The 21,716-nt window shown below is 43.9% G+C and overlaps 1 protein-coding gene across 9 annotated transcripts in view; it reads right to left on the minus strand.

Moving 5' to 3' along the window:
- Nucleotides 1-21,716, minus strand: part of LOC121592530 — a 112,173-nt gene that overhangs the window by 12,365 nt on the left and 78,092 nt on the right. For all 9 annotated transcript variants that reach the window (XM_041914045.1, XM_041914048.1, XM_041914041.1 and 6 more), the window contains 8 exons: nucleotides 17,306-17,441; nucleotides 16,010-16,153; nucleotides 15,727-15,927; nucleotides 13,927-13,995; nucleotides 11,906-12,015; nucleotides 10,296-10,510; nucleotides 6,764-6,902; nucleotides 114-219 (listed from right to left, as the gene is read on the minus strand). In XM_041914045.1, coding sequence (XP_041769979.1) covers nucleotides 114-219; nucleotides 6,764-6,902; nucleotides 10,296-10,510; nucleotides 11,906-12,015; nucleotides 13,927-13,995; nucleotides 15,727-15,927; nucleotides 16,010-16,153; nucleotides 17,306-17,441 — 1,120 coding nt within the window. The remainder of the gene's footprint in view (nucleotides 1-113; nucleotides 220-6,763; nucleotides 6,903-10,295; nucleotides 10,511-11,905; nucleotides 12,016-13,926; nucleotides 13,996-15,726; nucleotides 15,928-16,009; nucleotides 16,154-17,305; nucleotides 17,442-21,716) is intronic.

Genomic DNA, 21,716 nt, shown 5'->3' on the forward strand with positions numbered 1-21,716 from the left:
CAAGAAAAGCAATCAAGCAGCTCCTTCTCTCGCGCCTGAAGAACAATGCTGTGAAGGACTCAGGAAAGGAAGCTCGGGGGCAAACGGAAGGAATTGGATAGCTTTTGTTTTACCTTGCTGCCAAAAATCAAAGCCAACAGTAGCGTGACCGTTAGCTGCGTGTGACAGAAAAATATGATGTACAATAAATCGGGATTAGCCGGCGACTGCAGGAACAACCTGAAAGTAGAGTGAGCAAGAGCAAGCGAAACAAGAGAGCAAGAAAAGAGGATTAGAAGAATCGCAATAAAACAGAGGAGCGGCATAGAAGCTCTTTTGTAGATTGTTGATGAAAAAGCAAATATTATGTTTTGGGAAAGAAATGGCAAAGAAACTCAAACGCACACCTCCCTGCCAACACAGCTTAGCTGGTAGGAAAATGCATTAGTTTGAAGAGTGATAGAAGAATGAAAGATCGTAGCAGCAAGATGGGTCTGGGAATTGGCAGAGCTCGTGTGTCTGTGGAACGTACTCAGCATGCCATGAAGCGTTATGATCATCAACACAATCATATCAGTGGAGCGGGGAGCTGGCCTGTGCTCTTGCTCTAAATAGATGAGCTGCTGGAGGGGCACTTCTAAATAAGTTCTAAATAAATGATAGTTCTTTGTTTATACTGCAGTGGCTGCACAACGGATTTGAGCTGCAATTCCTGCACAGTGAGGGAAATGAAGGACAAATCGTTTGAGTCTCAAGGGACTGAAGAAAGGTGGGTTTTGTTAGTTTGGACTTATTCCTTTTTTCATAATCTGAATCGTTGCTGTGGTTTAGTTTAGAGATTGTTAATTATTAGTCTGTTGTCTATGTTACCGTTTATTTAACTTGAATTTTTGAATTTAAGAAAGATATGAAAAGTAGTCAAAAATAATTCTAAATAATTCGAGCTATTAAGAATATTAGACAGATTTTTTAAAGAATTTTCAAAGGCATTAACATTTAAGCTGGCAACCGGATACCCGGGTATATTTTTTAAATTTAAACTGCAATAAATTTTGATTCCTTGCTTGTATTGACCTTGAAATTTATTTCCGTAGCCTTCCAACTTTTAATTTCAGAAGTTTTGGTGCATAAATTTTAATATTAAACAGCCTTTAAGTATTTTTTTATTTATTTTAAACTTTATCATTTAAGTTGGTAACCAGCATACCCGGGTATTCCATGACGAGAACGACGTTTCTCTTTTTCCTCTTTTCGTAACTCTTTTCGTAATGAAAAAAAATTTTTATGAACAAATGAAATAGAAGAGAATATATAGTCACCATTACTTGCTTACAGCATTAAAAGATAGAAAGCATTGTTTGCCTATGAAAACCGTTAATTTTTGCGTTAAAATGTGTGGAATACCCGGGTATGCCGGTTGCCAACTTACGTGTGTAAATCTGGTTGCCAACTCTACAGTTAGCAATGAGGCTAAATATTGAACACAGAATGTTATATACATTTTCCCCAAAAATTATTTACTGTGATAAACAATTTTTAATATTTTTTTTTTGCTGCAACAAACTGTGCTGACGCACTCCGCCATAGAATTTGCCCACCGTGCAACCGTGGTTCCATTTATTTTTGATCCTACTCTTGACAAAGCTTTCTCAAAAATAACTTGCTTTTTGTCTTCCTAGCAATCTTTTGAAATTTGTAATCCAGCCCGCCCGGTTCTTACTGCATCGTTTCCACGACTTCCGGCTGCTGGGACGCTTATCGAAGGAAAAGGGGAATAAAAATCCCCCGACAGCTCACAGCAGGAAGTTTTTACATTTTTCTCACAACTCTCACGAGTGCACACGAATCAACAGTGCCAAACAGTGGGGTGGTTGTGTATGCATAGTTTTATGGCACTGGGGAACGGGCGGCCCCGTGGCCTTCGCGTATCATTTGACGGTTCGTGGCGTACAGACAAACGTCTTAATACGTCTCGCTAGTGTTTTTTGTTGTGTGCTGTTGCTTCTTGGCTCAGCTTTCTGACACGAAACTGTCACGCTTTTGACCACGCGAATGAGACGACGAGCCTGGGGCCAGGGAGGTTGGTGAGTGGTCGCGCAAGCAACAACCATCAACAGTGACCATGAGCATCAGCATGAGCAGAAGAGCAAGAGCGATTTATTATCCGGCACCAGTCGTTTGTGTGTGTGCGAGGGTTATGGCGGGGTTGATTTATTTTACACCATGTTTTGTTTCAGTGGTCCCCTTTTTCTACTCGCTCTCTCTCTCTCTCTCTCTCTCTCTTTGTTGGCTCAAGGTGGTCCGTTTTGTTGCTTTTGTTAAAATTTTGTTTCGTGTTCGTGGGACGGCCGGTGGAGCAGAAAACACTTTTCCATCTTTCCATTTAGTGCGGGCAACAGTATTTCATCTCATCCTGCGGATGAGTGGGCATTTGAAGCGTTGGCCGTTGTGCGACTCCAGCGACTAGGCGCCATCAGCCGTTTCATCGCGCTCGGTTACGGTTGCGTAGCTGGGAAGACGGCAAACCACGGGCGAGAGGAAAGACATGACCAGAAAATGAAATCCCATTTATTTTGACCGGCCACAAGCACCGGAAGGCAGCTGCTGCCCGGGCATTCTTGCGGGTTCGGTTGCACTAAACGACGGATACCGGGGGTCGGTGGGGGGGGGGGTTTGTTGCCTTACGTCAAACCGGTGATGCATGAACCTTTTTTTCCTAGAAGCGTACGCTCATAATAGTCCGAATTTTGTGGTTGGTTTTGAGGTTTGGGATGATGATGAGGTTTTGGGAGCCGTGAGAAAACTGTGCGTTTCCTGCTTTAAGTCAATTTTTGTTACATTTCTTTTGTTTTTCCTTTTAGTTGGACATTTTATAGAGAAATATTGTGGTTTTTTAAGCTGTAAATTTACAGTCTAGGTACTAAAATGATTGTACAGCTGCAGTTTTAAAGGAGCAGTTAATTAAAAATAGTTTCATTTCATGTTCCGTTTAATTTTGCTACCATTTGGGTACACAAACGAATCCATAAAAATGAATCTTTATTGATTGCACTGTTCTTCACGTTCGCGAACGAAACTGTAGATCGTGCATCCATAAACAGTGCATATTTTCACATCATCTTCGATCAAGATGGATGAAAGCTTTACCGTCCCACCAACCACATTCACCCGGGGAAGGTTACAGTTTTCTTCTGCAGGGAGAGCAAGTCTCCAATTCATCATTACACCACCCACTCCCTTATTAACGTTCGTGTCCATGTAACGCACGGCTGAAAGTGGCTCCAAGCGTTGGCGCGGCAAGCAACATTCGCCCATAAATACTTTGCACCCTCCGTCTTGAATATCAATGCGATGCGCCCTTATTTGCATAGCGTTCGAGTGTGTGTGTATGTGTGTGTGTGTGTGCGTTACCGCTGGCCGTTGGGCTACTTGAAACTGGCCATTAGCCCACGAGATAAGTACCGCGACGAGGGGTAGAGCCGAGGCTTGATTTAGTGTTTGCGAAGGCCCTGAAGTCAGAAGGTGATGCGGTGTGCTAAGAATAGCCATTAAAAACCCATCATCCACAATATGGGAAGGATCGATCGGACAGCCGGGGCTGCTGCTGCTGTTGGATTTTCCGTTTGCCCAAATCCATTCCTATTCCAACACGTCCACAGATCGGTGCAAGCTCGTATGGGTGTGTTTGTGGACGCACAAACCGAGATGGATGGAAGAGACGGAAAAGATTATCCCAAAAGCCAAACACATCCAACCAATCCTAAGCATTCGATCATGTGATGTGGGTTTACTGAACGTATTTCTGTTGCCTTTTTTTCTTTTTGTCAGCTCATCCACAGTCAGCACAGTTTCGCTTTCATCAATATTCAAATCCAGCTCCCGGAATACATTAAACCATTTCAAGTGCCATATGAGTGGCCAACACACAAACAACCAAAAAAATTGCTCGGAAAACCTCAAATGACTTTTGCAGCTTTCCGGTTGCGTTCCCGGAAAATACAGTCTCATTGTAGCCAATCTGTTGGCCGATTAACTCCATGCTGTTATTCTAGTATTCCAGGGAAAAAAGTCTTCGTTTGAACACTGTTGTATGCATACGTTGTGTGCGTATAACACAAATGAACCATACTGTAAGTAACAAGCTTATCAAGAGAGAGATAAAGGGAGTGTAAAATGAATCAAAAAAGCCATCCCATCGAATCGAACCAATTGCAATGACAAGTGAGGTGTTTAAGGATAATAATTTCCATATTGAAATATTCATTTGCCTCCGCCAGACAGAGGCGATCGCAGACAAAAAGCATACTTTTCCTGTCCTTTGCGCTTTTGTGACCTGCAGAGTATCGATAATGCACCGGCCACATTCCTGCGGCGCGGTGAAAGTCCCCCTTGCAAAGCGGAATGTATAATTAATCTTCACAAAATGGAGTTCGATTTTTGTGTGACTTCGATTCCGTCTCGGGGGCTGAGTTGGGGCTGAGCAGGGGAAATGAACAGTGTAGTTTAAATTATTCATCTGGTTTTGTTGCAATGGCGCAGGGCGACGGGTGCCGGATGCGTATGCTGCTACTTGCTGAGGGACCGACTGGCCGGAACGTCCGGGCGTCCGCAAATTAATATTCAATCGAGATTTCCGGTGTGGTTTTCTTTTTGCTTTCATTTGGGTTGAGAGTTTACATTCCTTTCATTGGTTCAATTTGTTTTAAAACCAATGTAAAAGCAAGTTTAAAGAGGTTTACATCCATTGCTGGATGCTTCGTTTGGTAGCAGCAAATGGGAAAAATGAGTTACTTCTGAACCAATTCGACTCATGGGATGCGTTCAACTTAAACAAGGCAAGATGCACCTACTTTTTTTTCTTCGTTTAGTTGATATTGGGCCCCTTTCCGTTGTAAGTTCGTAGACTGAAATTTCAGCCTGTCAGCTGTTTGCATAGTAGAGCAGTTTTCGAGCAGCTATCTAAGTGGGTATAACATACAGGTGGGCTTATCCCAAGGTGTATGTATTTAGAAGGTTGATTTTTATCGCTTCTGCTTCTGAATGATGATTTTAAGAGTGTTTGAAGTATTCGTCAAGTAACCAGAAAGCCTGCTTGAGCAAAAGTTTTCACCCGTCCTGTCAAACAGTGACATGAGACCACTTGGTCAACATACACTTTGATTCTAGATTCCACCAGCTGATCTCTTTAATACACCTTGGGATAAATGAAAACACCCCAATTGACATTTTAGAGCTCTAAAATCGGGGCCTTTAAAATCGACTGTGATGTAGCTTTTTTGTTGTTTTATTATCTATCCTTTTAGAAAATTACGTTTTTCATCCTTATTGCTGGTCGTATAGTCAACTTATACCAAAAACCACCAAATTTTCACAAATAAACGCCGTAAGAAATGTACTTTATTTTTTTGCACAAATATTGCAGCAAATCAATCTAAAAAGAACTGAACGCCATCATCATTCAATAGAAAAAGGCCATTCGCACGCACAAACGAGGTTTTGACGCTTTCTACATGGTTTATAACACACAAATCCACAATTTTTGGTATCTCTAGTACCGTTCGAGCAGATCATGGTTAAAAATTTAAAACAAATGTCACTTCCCAAGTGACATTTGCTCGAAATTATTTTTCCAAGCGCCAAGATTTGGTGTGTTCGTAAATTAGACTTTCTTCTTCATATGGAGAATGCCCATTTTACATTCATAGCTTTGGTTTTTGATGAAAACCAAAAGCTAATTTTGTGTGACATTATTTTGTAAAATAATGGTATTATGTAAGTATAAAATAGCTACAGGACCAACTATAACGATAGAAAACATTATTTCTAAGCGAATATAGAATAAAGCATCGAAAAACGCGTATTATGGTTGATTTTGAAGAACTTTTTTTGTAAATTTCCTTAAATTGGTGCAGTTTAAGGGAACTTTAAAGTTCCAGTCTAAGGGAATTTGCCCGAATTCCCGGTTAATTGTGCTTGAAAATGGCAATTGTGTTGGAACGACCTTGTCGATTTTTCGAGCTGGTACTCGAATCTAATTCTAGCTTTTATTCTAAAATAATCTAGGTCGAAAATGGCAGGTTAGTTCTGTGTGAGATTCTGCATGGAGTGTTGACATGATTTCAGTCGCGAACTGTCAAACTCCATATAAAAAGCTGACTAGAATTGTAAAGGGCCCCATTTGAAGATTATTTAAAGATAAGAAACAGCATACAAACCGATTAAAGCGCTTCAATATACTCTTTTCAGTCAAGCAGAGCGCTAAAGATGCAATAAATTAACCCTGATTGTTAACCTTCGCCCAGCTTCAAAGAAAACAGCTACTGTTTTATTACTAATCTTTTTGTGCCTGAATATGAAAAAAAGCCAAACAAATCCCACGGGTTCATAATTTCACGTTCTGCCTCGGAACACCGTAGCATAAATCTTTTAGGCGCTATTTGGTTTGATTAAGTGAGACAATAAATAACGCTATTGATTGCAATTCAGCGTATCGTAAGGCAAAAGCTGTATTAGGTTTTTTTTTGTTTGTTTGGTGGCTCTTCCTCCGCCCATCAATAAAAAAGGTCAGTGAGTGTAGACAGCAAGGATGAGAAAACAATAAGGCATGAAGGCATAAAGGGGCTGGAGAGAAAGAGAGATGCAACAAAGCTAAACGTAAAAGCAAATAACGATTTTTCTTGGAAATGAACAAAAAAACTCCCCAACCCAGCAATACCACATAATTCATTCGCCGGGAAACGAGGGGGTAAAAGAAATAAGGACCAGACACACGAATGATACTCACATTGACACATTCAGGAAGCAGGTCAGTAGAAATTCGTTGTAGATCGCCATCGATATAAAGCGGCTTTCGTTGAACTCGGACGGGGCCTTCCGGACCATGATGCAGAGCCGGACGCCCCAGGCCAGAAACAGGACCTCCACTGGTTGGCGGTGGTCGTTGTTTGAAGCATCGGAAGGAGGGGTGGAATTTGTGGTCATATTTTTACCGTGGAAGTAAACACGCACGCGGTCGGTCGGTCGGTCGGTCGGTGGGTGGCAGCCAGTACCATGAAAAGCCATGAAAAGAAAAGAGCGGACAGAAAGTTAGTGCTTCGGTGGAGAGATTGTAGTTAGCGCTTTTTGTGTGTTTGCTTTCACAATCTGTAACTATACTATGCTGCAGCAACGCGACGCTGCAAGTTTGCTACACGTCGCGTACATGCGAAGTGCAGAAGGGTGCGCAAATAGTGCTTTGAAGCGCTCCTGTGGTAAAAACCAAATCTGCACGCTCGCGCTGAAGCTGTGCGGGACTTAGTTTATGGTCAGAAAAGAAGCAACACAAAAGGAAAGAAAGAAAAAGCAACTGCACGCTGCAGTTTAATAAACAAAACTGAGTGCGCGAAAGAATTTGACCTAGGAGTTTTCTATAAATCTCGATGATGATGCACAGGGCAACAAACAAAAAGGGCACCACACTGTACAGGAGATAGTAAAAGATAGTGTGTCGGAAACAAGTTCAAACAAAACTTTGCGAAACCCATTCTCCCTCACCCGGGCAGCATTTTCGTACAGTTGCAACCCCACGGCCAGATTGTTTCTTTTTTGGCTGGAAGTTTGGTACAATTTATGAAAGCTGAACTTGATCCGGGAGAAGCCGAACAGCTTTCTGTAATTCACTTTGCTTTGTAGTTTTTGTGCTTTTTTCTTTACTTTTACCAACCAGTTTCTTGCACGCGTTGCAGCGGCGCTATTTCAAAATTTGCAACGGAGATGCTTTCCTGCCGCTCAAGCACGGTTCGCAGGTAAGCACCGACCTCTCTAGAAGCGCGCCGACAGATTTACAGCTGCAACTTCCTGGCTGGAAAGAAGAAAAAAAAAAAGAAGCAACGGTAGCTTACGCTTGGTGCAGTATGCGCACACTCCCCAACCTGCCTGCCCATCATGTGGCGGAAGGCATAATATGTGCGCCAGCAGCAGGCGCAGCCAGAAGTTCAATATCGCAAGCGGAACTTTTGCGCGCCGCGTTCCTGGAGAAACGCAGAAGACAGAAGTGCAACATGTGCTAGTAATTTAAGCCGTAACATCCTGCTAGGAGGAGAGTATGCCTCGGTGCCGTAGTGCAGTATCGGTGCAACACAATTTTGCCATTTTAGGAAACACACACCAGGGTTTGGTAGTGAAATGAAAAAAAAGGGTAGCAGAGAAAAAAGAAAGGAAGGTTGGTAAAATAATGATCACTTTTACAAAGTATGTCAGCACAGGCCTTGCTCCTGCTGCTGCTGCTGCTGTGCAGTTGCCTGCTGCAGTTGCCTTATGCAGGCGGAGCGGACACACTCCAGCACACAGTGGAGCCAATAAATATCCTGCTAAGGTGTGAAGATTTATGCCGTTGTTTTTCTTGCACGCCGGTGGTAATGGTAGTGTTAATAGCTGGTGCTCAAATTATACAGTACGGATGCTGGGGAACATCGGAACACCTTCTCTTGGCCGGGACGGCAGCCGTTTGGAAGGGAAGCTGTGGGCAGAAACATTGTGTTCCGGTGTGTGTTCACGGGCGTGTTTAAATTTAAACCCCTTTTGAACAACTCCGTTCGCTGTGTCTGGGAAGGAAGAGGCAGCGAGTTGATCGTGTACTATGGGTTATATTTTTTTTCCCCGTGTTACACACTTGTAAAACTCAGTTCTTTGATTTGGAAGATGGTTACTACGTTTCACAGTTTTTAGTTGTGTGTTTTACAGAGCCATTTAAATCTGATTTTTGTATACTTTGTATGCTGAATCCCTTTTAAATAGCAATGACTGTTGCCTCCGATGTAGCTACTAAGCAGTAAAAAAAATCTTAAAACATTAGATTTAAAAAATGTTTTTAATTGCGAGCTTTGCTAAACAAAATCCTTTCCATAGAAAAAAATCAAATCAGCCCATTTTTAAGATTATAAGCATTTTTTGATTGAGTCTGGTCTTATAGTCAGTCGTATCGTGTAAAAATAATTCATATGAATATATTCTTAATATAATAGTGATATATGTATTCAATATACTTAACATAAATTCAATAATTGTGGAGCACACAGTGTCAGACATTACGTTACATTTTTAAAGCAATGGACTTACACTCAAAAATTAATGCCTTAGAGGCAAACATTGTGACACGCTGTCGAAAATTGCTGCCTTAGAGACAAAAACAGGTGAGTTAGAGCCAACATTTAGCAGCAACGACTGTATGGTATGTAAGAAAAGTCGTAATTTGATTGAACCTATTTGCCAAGTTAAGATTCTTTTTGAGCATATCTCTTTGAATACAACATCGATCCATCATTTAGAATAATTGATCTCCTTGAAACTTGATCGCTAAGTGATCAAAGGCCTATTTTTTTGAAGTAATTGACAGATTATTACAATCATGAGCTTCAGTAAACGAACTCTGGGAAGTAAGAAAACCAAACTTAACCAAACCAAACATTATTAATATGCAACTCACAACGTTTTTACTAAATTACTAATTGTTGAAACGAGTTTTCTATATCCGTTTTACTGGCCCAAGATCTAAACCCATAAACCTAACTAAACACATCCTAAATGCGTAGGCTTGACTTCAAAGAAGCACGAATTCTATGTGGCTGAAGTACAGCGTAAAAAAGCAAGCAGGATTGGATCAAACAGTGCAAGCTTTTCTTCCTAGAATGTGTAGCACAGCGTGAGATGAATTGTTTTAATCTTCAGTTTTTGCACGCATCGTACGACGCCTACTCTAAGTAGAAAGTAACATCATAAACGGAAACGCCCAAACGAGTGCTGCTTTTATTTACTAAACCGTCTGGACCGCAGATATCCATTGAAGAAATCACAAATAAGTCCAGCATTCTAAATACTCATTAAAATTCACTAAATCTACAAAAAAACACACAAAATAACACGTAAACCAAAGCGCAAAACCAAAACCACAAAAAAAAAACTTCAAGCTCATTTGCACGATTCAAATTAATCCTATCTGCTGCTCCGTAATTATCGTTTCGTTTTTTTTGGTACTTGATTTTTTCCTTCTTTCGTTTCAGTTTGCAAGATAGTACTGCCCTACATAGCCGACGGCGCTAACCGACCAAACCAGTGTTACACGCGATCGCTGTAAACTTGGAAGAAAGCAAAAACAACAACAAACACGCCCAACACTTCCGCCGCCGGTCGAAGCCAATTTAACGGGCCAGAACATTTTAATTAATCCCGCGCAACCGGCATTAACACGAACGTCTTTACCGGGAAGGATCTGGACTTCGGGGTGCAAACCCGGAAACGCAATCAAGGAGTGAGGAGGACTGGAGAGAATGGCTACTTACGTGAGGTGAAGGTATGATCCCACCAATCCGTTTTGCACAGGAACGCCTTCAGATTGTCGGCGGTGCGGCCGACGATCACTACCGGCGGTGCGACCAGCGTTCGGACGAGCAGCGCTATCCCGACGAAACCGCACAGCACACCGATCCGCTTCAGCAGGTAGGCGTCGGTAATTTTGACCGCTTTCGCTGACCGAACACGAAAAATAACCGATATCCTGGAAAGAGGGGTAGTTTTTTTTAAAGAAGGGAAATATTAAGAAAAAATGGTATGAAGGTATGAAGCGCAAGAGAGAACAAAAAAGGGGTTCGTAGTCTAGGTAGACATTGCGGTTGCATCGTTTGCGGGATTCTTGTGGTGTTGTCTTGTCTCTTTTTTCTTACTTCTGATCGATTTTTTTAAATCAATTTTCTTATACCTTAAGAGCTAGATGTACTACAGCCGAGTAGCGGAAATTGGGGCAAGTGTGCCATACGGGGCAAGAGTGCCACCAAGCATTTTTCCTTAAAAACTTTAGTTTAATGATCAATTGTGTATACAGTTGGTTGCTTTCCAATGACAAGGTATTCTGAGCCTAATTTCATACAGACCAATCGATTTTTCCCATTGTTTTAAACTGATTTATATTGAGTTTCAAAATTGAGCAGAATATTATAATTTTTTAATCCAACCACATAAGCTCTCAAAAATCATGCGAACAATCAACCGAGAAAATATTTACAACACCGTATAGCTGAGAAAACGTGAAATTTTTTGTGGGTTTAGTTGAAAAAAACTTTCTTTATGTCACTGAAAAATTCAATTTCAAAAAAGTTACAACTTTTGGGGCAAAAGAGCTACCTCTATTTGGGGCAAGTGTGCCACCTTTCATAAGCGCGAGCTGTCAAAAATGTAAACATTGTTGTAGCGTTTAGCGGTATGGTGCGCTTTTACGAGCGGATTCTTCTTCGGAAATACAGACCAGTAACAAACCATATTGTGGTACAGTTTGTGATGAAAAGGGGTTCATTGGTGACTCAAGACATGTAGGAATACATACACTAGTGGTACAAACGTAATAATTTCCAATTATCTAAGGAATACGGTTATTTTAACCAGGTGGCCGTCTTGCCCCATACGACTGGCACTCTTGCCCCATAGCCCAAAAAATAACGTCTTTTTGGACCCTTTTTAAAACGCTTCAAAAACTGTTTTGTTTGCACTTTTTCAAGCGAAACTCATTTATAAGTGAGGAAATAGATGTAAAATGGTTATGAGATTTAAATCGGATTTTGAAAAACACGTTTTAGTGAGTTATAACTTGAAATGTTTAAGGTGGCACACTTGCCCCAAGTTCCGCTATAACTCATCCACTTGTTGCTGCTTTTTCGTTTGATTCATCAAGGAAATACAGTTTTTCCTTATAGACAATCACTCACACCTACACTCATGAAAACAATTCATTATTTGCGCTTACTTTCGTTTGCTTCACTCATGAGCCCACCTGCTTCGGACAGCTTGCCCGTACCAAACGGCTCGGTTACCTTGGTTACGCGCACGAAAAACCCGCAGCACGGGTAAAGTTAATTGTGATTTTTCGAACAACAACGGCCCTGCTGGTGGTTCAACTTACCGCCATGTTTTCAGCATCAGCGCTCCGTACGTCAGGGAAAAGCCAATTTCCCGCAACCAGATGCGGGCGGTGCAGGAGTAGAGCGACGGGGGCGGATACATCACCACCGACTGTCGAGTCCGGTTTCCGTGTGGACAGTTTCCGCAAGAATAAACACGCGATTTTGCCCACAGAGAGCAAGCAACAAATTGAACAAGAAAGAGAAAGAGAAAGCGAGAAGTGTGAGTGAATGAGTAAAGGAGAGCGAACGAAAATGAAGTGCGGTAATGTAATGAAACTTCTCCTGCGAGCAACAACAACACAGCACAAACCCATCGAAAGCACGTTGGACACGGTGAGTGAAAAGTGTGATTGACTGAGCGATTCTAAAATGAAAGTGATGCGTTTCATTCCCTGCCCCCTCCACCTCCCTCTCTCCCCCCCCCCTGGTCCATCGCCACTACCACCACCTCTCGCAGGGGCAGTTAGTTATGTAAATGAAGGTAATTAGTGATTCTGGCGGCGTTCGAATGAAGTTAAAATTAGATTTCCTTTTTAGCTTTCGGTGCGAATATTGCTGCTTGTGCGGTTGTTGGTGTATTTTTTTTTCTTTGTTGCTCTTCTGTTGCAGGTTCCTGTGCCCGGGATGGGGCAAAAGAGCGGGGGCAGCAACCAATTCCTTCGCGCTAGAAAACAACATTCCCGCACAGCTCGAAAACAGCGCTCAAACCGAGGACGGGAGAGAACACAAAAACACACAACATAAATGAATGGGATGAGCCCGCTGTGGTGGTAGTTTTTAATTTGCTTTTACTTTTATGGTTTTTGTGTGTGTGTGTGTATGTTCTTTGCTCGTTCCATCGGTCCAGGCGAAAATGAAAATGAAAGCGAAGGGAAGAATTATTTAAATGCCACTGACGCGATGCGGTGACGGGTCAGGAAAAAAGGGGGAGAAAATAGGCAAAGTGGGAGGGCGGGCTGTTGAAAACTATGCCAACCCGAGCTTTGATTTCCGTCGATGTGCTTTCGTGGCAGGATGGTGGCCTTCTGTCTGGGCCGGTAAAGGCTTGTCAAGTGGACGTGGATTGTGTGGTTGTGTGTGTGTGTGTTTGCCGAGGACGAAAGTTGAATAATCGTAGCAAATATTTGCACTCGACAAGTGTTTCTCGGTGGTGCATTCCTTTGCCGTGGCTTTTTTTCTATTATTTTCCAGATTCAAGAGAAGACTGGTGACAATTTCCTTCGCTTTTGAAGACTCCGTGTTTGAAGAATGAAGTTATTTAAATTGAATAAATCTGGCCATGAATGGTTTGAATAGTAAAGAATCTTCAGTTATGCTGCTACTTTGAGCTGTTTGAGTAAACAAAGGATTAAATAAGAATTTTTATATCCATAACACTGTCAACATAGTAAAGTTTTGGCATGAATAGTTTGCGATGTTCGTTAAATTTCAAAATTATAATTAATGGGGAAGCAACGAACCCTGAAAGTGGCTCAATAAAAGCGGATTAATCTATCTAATATTGCCCTTTTTATCGTGATTTAATTGCTACTATCGAATTTAAATGAGTTTCCTTGTTCAAAAGCTACCAAACAGCAGGCTGACAGAGGAAAACAAAATAAAAATCGCACAATAATCATTTAAACTGAAATTAAATAAAGATATCACATTTCAGAAAGGATGGAAAACAGAAGCAATTGCAAAAGAGGCTGAACCGTGTTTGAAAAAAGCCCAAAAAAGGACACAAAAATGTTTGAAAAAAAGCACAGCAAAAAGTAGCCCACCCCCGGCAAACGGCCATTTGTAATGTAATGAAACGAAAGATTAATGAATTCCTTTGAACGAGCTGGTCGCCGGAAGCCTCGCCACCGCTCTGACTGACGACAACAGTCCGCGAAGGGAGTGAAATAAGAACGAAGAAGAATTAAAAATAAAATTCCCCCCAAATCGAATGGATATTTGAGTATGTTTGCAAAATTGCAAATCCCCTGCGCCGCGTAGCCCCCATTCCGCTTGGTTTGTGAACGCTTGAGGCACTTACCGTGCAATAAATGCAAAATGCGCCCAATGCAATTACACGCAGCAGCGCCGGACTGGCCGCCCTTACAACCTGCAATGAGAGTGAGCGAAGGAAGAGAAAGGTGTGGGTGAGACTCAGTTACGTTTGGTCGTTGTTTTTTGCTTTACTTTTTTTGCTGCCCATTGGCAGCAAAGCTGCACAAATTAAATTTCGCGCAAATTTCGCAGCAAATAATTGTACGAATTTAATTTTGCTACCACGTCGTTGATGGTAGAAAAATAGTCGTAGAAGAAGGCAAAAAGGAAAATTTGGTTTTGCATTCTTTGTATGTGGCGTTTTTACTGCTTAATCGGAAGCTTTGGACTGATGCTCAGATAATGCACTTTTTTTTTTAAATGCATGAGGCTTGTGGATTTGAAGCTTTTAGCTTTCTGAAACAGATCGCCCACTGTTGGGTTTCCTGAGCAAGTAATCACATTTAACATTTCTTCTCTACCTCCTTTCGTATTGCAGCAAACGCAGGTCACAGGTGAAAAGGGTGTTAAAAGCTTTATTATTAATTGAAGCAAAAAGAAAATCATTCCACTACACACACACACACATACAGCAGTGCAATGTAATTCATGGCCGAACTGCACGCATGCTGCATATTTACCACCACCAATCAGCAATTGACACCTCCCGGCTGGCGACGCGGTTCAGGCTGCGCGCTGGTGTGTTGCGTAGCGGCCAAACAAGCGGACGTACGGATCTGTGAAACCGGGAATAAATTAATTCCAAAGCCTCCGCAATCCGGAGAACCGTGGTCGATTGGTAAAAAAAAAAAAACGATGGCAAGATACAACCAAATCAAACCACCAACCGCCAAGCCTTTCGCGCGCGCGTGTGTGTGCTTTAATATGCAATGTCAACCGGTGTCGCTCTTCCGCAAAGAATCGAAGGGATGCTAGAGCGTAAAAAAATGTAATTTACATTTCCCGTTTTCGTGGAGAAGAGAGAGAGAGAGAGAGAGCAACCTTCATTGCGATTGGGTCATAGGTTTGCGGCCAAACGATGACGGGTTTTGCACTGTTTGCTCGTTTGTTTTGTTGCAGGTGCTACAGCTGCAAGTAAAGGTCTGGCAATCGATAGTGAAATGATGACCAGTGACGAACGGTTTATCCGGGCTGACCACACATCCCGTGGTGTGAACATATGTAGGCGCGCGCGAGTGTGGTTTTTTTTTTGCGTGTGCTTGTTGTCGTTGGCTTTTTTATGTGTTTGTTTGTGAAGGATCGTGCCTGTAAGCTAAATTTTTAAAGCAAAATTTAAACTGTGGTGGATAAAATAAACGGGTAATTGTACATTAAACTGACTAACCGTAACGCTTGCCCATTGTACCACGAGGACAAAAAAGGTCGTTTTATCCTTTCATTTCCCAACGGTAATAACACTTCCCGTGTAAAAAAAGCTCCATTCAATTAATAAACTAAAGTCTACTGTTGACTGGCGTTGCTATTTACGCACACACGGTGGAGGAAATCTCTAAACAAGGCTTGCAGTAAATTGAATCTTTTTTAATCAATTCCGAGTGCGCGCAGCTCCATTGCTGTGGCCAGCAAACATTTCTCTTTCGCTGACGCGGAACGGCTTAAATTAAAATTATTCACCGTACAGCCGTGTGTTGGTTTTGCAGGCTCTGTGCCCACCTCCTGTACGCTGCTCGGACCACCTGCCTGCCTACCGCACCACAAATGAAAAGCAAACAAGCATTCTAAATGCAAGCCCAAACGGACGGGGATCCCCCCTTGCTTCGCTCTAAGCCCGCTGTTCCCGACCTACCTTCACTTGCTGGTACTTGAAGGTAAACACGGCCGCTGGTGGGAGCAGCCCGATCACGGCACAGGCCAGCACGAGAATGGACGTACGCATCGGCCAGTTCAGGGCGGCCACGCACGGCGATGCATCCTCGCAGTAGTCGCAGCCCTCCGCACACGGCAGACATTCGTACGAGTTCGGGATGCTGTACGTGCTGTACTCGTTCTGCAGTGACAAACGGACAAATGGATGTAGCGGAAAAAAGAGACACTCACCGTGAAGCCAGTGTTGGGGCACCAACTCTTACCAGCATAAGCTTCTCGTACTCTTCCTCCAGCGTGCTGCCGTTGAAGTACTTCTGCTCGATCGTCGTGTCGGGAAAGTAGTAGCCCTTGCGGCAGATGCACCGGTACGAGCCACGCCGAAAGCCAAGCCCCGGGATGGGTGTACACTGTGTGTGTATGTGTGAGAGAGAAAGAGAGGAAATGTACAAAGCAATACTATATTTAAAACAAGCGTTTTACAGGACTTTAAAATAAATAGGCTTTTGAAATAAACGGAGAAATAAATCGACACGTTAAATAAATCAAGTGCTTCTGCAAAAGCTAGGGCCGTGGGGCCGGTGGGGTTTCACCCGGTGGAAAAAAGAAAGGTAATCTCGCTTTGAAAAGCAACATCAACTTAACGGGAGCGATGGAAGGACGCCCAAACGAACCACGGTTACAAGAAAATCGCTATACAAAAAGCAAAAAACGCACCCAAGCAACATTAAAGTACCGGCAACATTGAAACAGCATTAAATTAATTAAAACTAATGAAAGCAATGAAAATTTATCGCTTTCAAGTTCTATCTTTGAGGAAGGGGCCCCGCAAAACCGCCGGCACCGGTTGAGATGCTGAGATGAGAGTGGGGAAAAAAGCGCCGGAAAATGAAAATGTACGAAAATAAGCCCTGACGCCGTGCGAGCGAAGGGAAGGTGCATCACTCGGCGTGCTTTAATGGGCCACGCCATAACTCAACCGTGCTTGCTCAAAGGAATTTACGTACGTATGGGTGTAGCGTGGCGTTTTTTTTTTTTGGATCGTTTTGCCTTACATTTTCCACTCAATCTGTACGGTACAAGGGAGGTGGTGAATGAACAAAAACAAACAAAAAAATGGGGAAAAGCCAGAAGGAGTCCGTCCAGGCCAAATTCGGCAACAGTGTGCCAACGTTCCGGGTGTAGCTGGGGCTTGGAGGTTTGTTTGGAAAAAGAGCAGGCAGGCCATCCCTTAAAAATACCATTTTAACGTGATTTTCGCGTTCGCACATGGGGCTAGTGTTGCCCAGCTTTCGGCATGATAAAGCATTGACTTGGGTGCGGAAGAATATTCCTTCTCTTCAAAACAAAAAAAAAAGTTCCTAAAAACCTTTCCCTATCCATTGTTGCGTCGAAAGTTAACGGCTGTTTTGAAAATTTTATTACACAAAGCACTACGAAACGAGCAACGCGAAAAAAAAAACAAAGCAAACCCACTGATCCAACTCGACGTATCTGTATGTGTATGGTGCCGTTCAGTGTCGTACAGAAGGAGTAAGGCGCATCCCTTTCCCGGCACTTACCTCGGTCGTGCGCTGCTTGCATTTGTCCGTGCCGGCGAATATGTTGAGCGGCTGCGGTGCCCCCGATGGGGAGTTCTTCTGCGGACACTGATCAATGTCGACGCGCCTTAAATCGATATCGATGCCAGAAGTGCCCCTGCAGGGAAAGGATGGCAAGAACGTGGTCAGTAAAGTGGCCAGCTGGTTGGTTGAGGCGAGCAAATGGAGCTTTATTCATTCGTTTTGGTACGTGGCTGGGGAAGGTTTTGGCGAACGCTAATGAATAAATCGATTTTGATTTTGCTTTCAGTGGGTTTAGGGAGCAGCTTTGTCTTAAATTTCTCTTTAAAAATGTGTTAAAATTTGCGTAAATTATTCAGTTCAGTAGCAAAAGATGCTTTCTACCTAATCATAAAGATGCAAATTTCTTTAAAAGTACTGAGTAAGTATTGTAATTTTTTGTGTAGCACATCGTACGAGGAAGTACGTCATCGGCTTCCGCTTTTGTAGCACCCTCTTGACGGACGTCCGTGAAGCCATTAATTTAAACATAATCCACACCAAATGAAGCTCGACCATCGCTTGCCAAAACTGGAACCACTCACTGAAATCAATTATTAATGAGAAACAGGAAACATTTTCATTTCCTAAATATTTAAGCCACTCGACTACCGTTTCTCCGGGTTTCTCCCCGGGTTCACCATTGCGAAACAACTTCCGATGTTAATCTTTTCCAACTTTTCCAACCACCATCTAGCTTAATCCATCAGCCCGGTGTATGGTATTGTACTGCCCTGCAGCGACGCTGGATGGTTGGCGGGCGCGATTTGCAAATTGGCCAAATGACTCCCCTGACAACCGCCCCTGACGACTCGACTGGTGCTCGACTGTGCGACAAAACGGTCGCGCAGCACCCCCCAGACACGCCGTTACACATTAAGCAACGATATCGGTAACGAACTGGAGCATTGCAATGAGTGTCGAAAGCCCACGCACGCCACCAGTGGCCATAAGTCAGCGCACAGAATATCAGCCTCAAACCCACTGTTCACTGCTGGGGTTTTCGCGTTCTGTTCACGGCCGATTGTGAAAGTTTAATCTGAAATGAAAGCAAAACAATCGATAAGCGGCTGCTTGGGAGACCCGTAATCGGATGTGACGATGTGCGGCGCGTTTTGCTGAGTGGAAGGGCAGCCCTCTTAGGGCAGGGCACGCAGCAAGTAATCCTATTAAGTTGTCGCTCATTGATTTTTAATTGAACATGAAATGGACCGACGTCTCGACGTGCGAGTTGCCTGTGTGAGTGGACGTGGGCGTTCGCGCTGTCGACGCATGCAATCGGAACGGGAAGCAGATCTCACGAGACCTTCTAATAAGTGAAAGTAATCTTTTTTTTGTCGTGTTGTTGCTCTGAAGGCCAATTCCGCAAGGAGCTTCGGTTCTGGGAAAACTGTCACGGTGAAGGTGAAGCTTTTCCGGATTCCCATTCTTGTCGTTGTTTCTTTTCCGCTACAGATGGCGAACTTTGTCTGCCTGCATGGACGGCTTGTGTTTGTTGTTTGGTGATCCGTCTGTGTTACGCTCAATGCTGTGTCCTACTTTTTCTTTTCTTCCAAAAAAGAAGCAAACAAAAACCGAACAGACTTAGTTACCCCGATGAGATGGGAAGTACAGCTACGGAACGTCTGCAACATTATTATTGCTTGTTTTTGGAGAGGGCTGCTTTTCCTTGTTTTTCCCCCACTCATTAAGGAGTTCACCGACAACTTCTTGACACCATCTCCAAGGTAACAAAGAGCCGTGGGACGAAGAGTGACTAAACTTTGCCTCCACGGTGCTGTTGATGTTGTCGATTTAGGAGCTAAAGTTAGCGTTGGACTATTGCGCGAAAGAAATAGAGAGAGAGCGAGTTTCTTGCGCCAATGTTTTAGCAGCTTTTTCTTCGATTTTCTTTCTCGAAGCTGAACGATTTTGATGTAATTTATAACAGCACAAGGTATCGAAAGTTAAATACCAGGCGAAGTGAAATGGACACAAGTGCACAGGCAAATAAAGCCCGATAAGTGTCGAAGAACAGGGTTGCGAAGAAACATTGTTCTACATCATAATAAAAGCTGGGCACAAAGGTGTCTGGAAAGTTGAGCGGAAGTTTTACCGACGCTGATAGTCTCGCCCCAAAGCCCCATTGATCAAATCGTGGAAGCTAACACAAACCAGTGGACCTATTTTCTCGCTTCTTTATTTTTACGCCCTTTCGGTACTGCACAAAAGATTCCATCAACTGATACGCTTGCGGATGGCGAAACCGATTAATCATCACCAAGCTTCAAAGTGCGGCGTCTTTGAATTATCAAACGAAAAGAGAAGAAAAAAACGTTCACAATTGCAAATCAAAACCGAGTACCACTCTGGACTGGTGATGGTGGAAGGATAAGGATCTTTCGGGGTTTTTCTGCACTTTACCTAATGCTCCATTCACTCAACTATTAATTACAGTCCCGATAATTAATCTCCCGAGGCACGGTTGTTGCCGGACCACAAAAACTGCAAAGATTGTGCCATCGATAAGCGCGTTGATTAATAAGGCGAAAAAGGAAATCGCCCACAGGGCCGAGCCGTAGGCTCTCAAATCGAAGGCTCGGTCGGTCAACGGCACTGGAAACCGCATCCCAGGCAACGGCACTTCTGCTCCAAATCGCATTTGGGAAGGATTTGGGATACGGCCAGTGCCTGTGGAAGCATTCCATGCTAAGCGGATTACCGCTTTCACCCACCCAGCGATGAGAAATGTGTTGCCCGCTGTTAATTATAAGAGTTGTCCTGTTACAATGGGGCGAACTGAGGGAAGCCAACACGAAACGGGGTTTGTTTGACATCGAGATTGGATCAGTCGAACAAGAAAAAACATTCCTATCAGAACGTCAGCCTGTGGTCTAGGAAGTGGACCAACCACCTGTAAGGCTGGATACTGGTGCCTTCGACAGCAGCTCCGAGTATCGATTCTACCCACTGATGCGATTTCGAAAAGCCGGTACAATTTTGACACCCGTGCTAGGACCGTCCGTCCCATTCAATCAATCTTTGTGGTCTAGATCCACCCATTTCCAGCGACTGCAAGCAATTGGGAGGAGTATCAGACCATCCTCTCCAACTCGACCAGGTTCTAACTTAAGTGGTCTCACAAGTCTACGCCACTCTGTGCGTGGAGCTTTTGGACGACAGGCACCGGGCACGATGCCTTCTCCAAAAAGTAGGCCTCTCCGACACCGATTTATTGACCACACCGATGCGTAACGATGAGTGATTTACGGCACTTGACGGATCACGTGTCACGTGAACGGGAGTGCCCAAAATTCGGACATTAACGATGCTGATCGGGCGAGCAATGCCTGACGGGGCACGGTGGGCTCAACAAGTCGAAACACTTGGTGTGGTGTAGGTTCGCCGTCGTAGCGGTTCCCCCCAAAATTACCGCAATCAATTTTCACTCGTACCAAGCGCCCTCGCACTGGTAGGCTGTTGCTTTTCGAGTCGAAGCTCGGAAGTTCTTGGGTGGAGACATTTTTCATCAACGAACGTGCACGTGCTGGGGGTTTCTGTGTGTGTGTGTGTGTGTGTGTGTGTGTGTGTGTGTGTGTGTGTGTGTGTGTGTGTGTGTGTGTGTGTGTGTGTGTGTGTGTGTGTGTGTGAGTGTTGCTTTTGCTGTTTCGTGCTTCCTTACGCTTTTTCAAAGCTTTCTGTCCCTCGTCTCGTCGTCGAACGCTGATGAAGATGGAAGAGCGAAAGCTCATTCAATCAAATCCCATTACGGGTTTCTGCACGTTCGCTGTGTTGCGGTGGCGGTTTCGAGTCCGGCTAACCGCAACATCTCCTTCCCCCCCCCACCCCCGGAAGCTGCAAATGTCGTGCCGTGCCGCGGCATTCTCCTGTCAAGCGGGGGGGTTTTTTCCCTCGCTTTATTACGATCTCTTCTACACAAAGCCCCAGTTTTTTTCTTTCTTTTCTTCGCATTCAATTTCTTTCGCCTAGTTTGTGTGCTTGTGCGGGCTGCCCAGCATGTCTCTAATTTCCCGCACCACCATGCTCGGCCGAGAGTGAAATGGCCTGTGGACCGAACAATAAACTTTGCTGTGCCCGATGGAATCCGATTGTCTGTGAAAGGCTGCGAGTGCTGGGGTGAGGCTGTTGCATCGCCACGCGTCCAACAGTGTGTACGGTGGAACCGGTGGAACATGATCCCTTTCGGGATTGTTGCGTCCAATACGTCCAGTCCGTTCAACCGATGGCAGAGAACCCCGTATCCCGTTTTTCCGTCGATTGTTTCCCCCCCCCCTCTCCCCCTTCTCGTGCCGGCTCAAATTGGACCCATTGGGACATTGGGAGCGAGTGTCGGTTTGGTTAGCGTGGGCGCTGCCAGCACGATGCTAAGCCT

Source organism: Anopheles merus, chromosome 2L (genome assembly GCF_017562075.2).
Source record: "Anopheles merus strain MAF chromosome 2L, AmerM5.1, whole genome shotgun sequence".
NCBI lineage: Eukaryota > Metazoa > Arthropoda > Insecta > Diptera > Culicidae > Anopheles > Anopheles merus.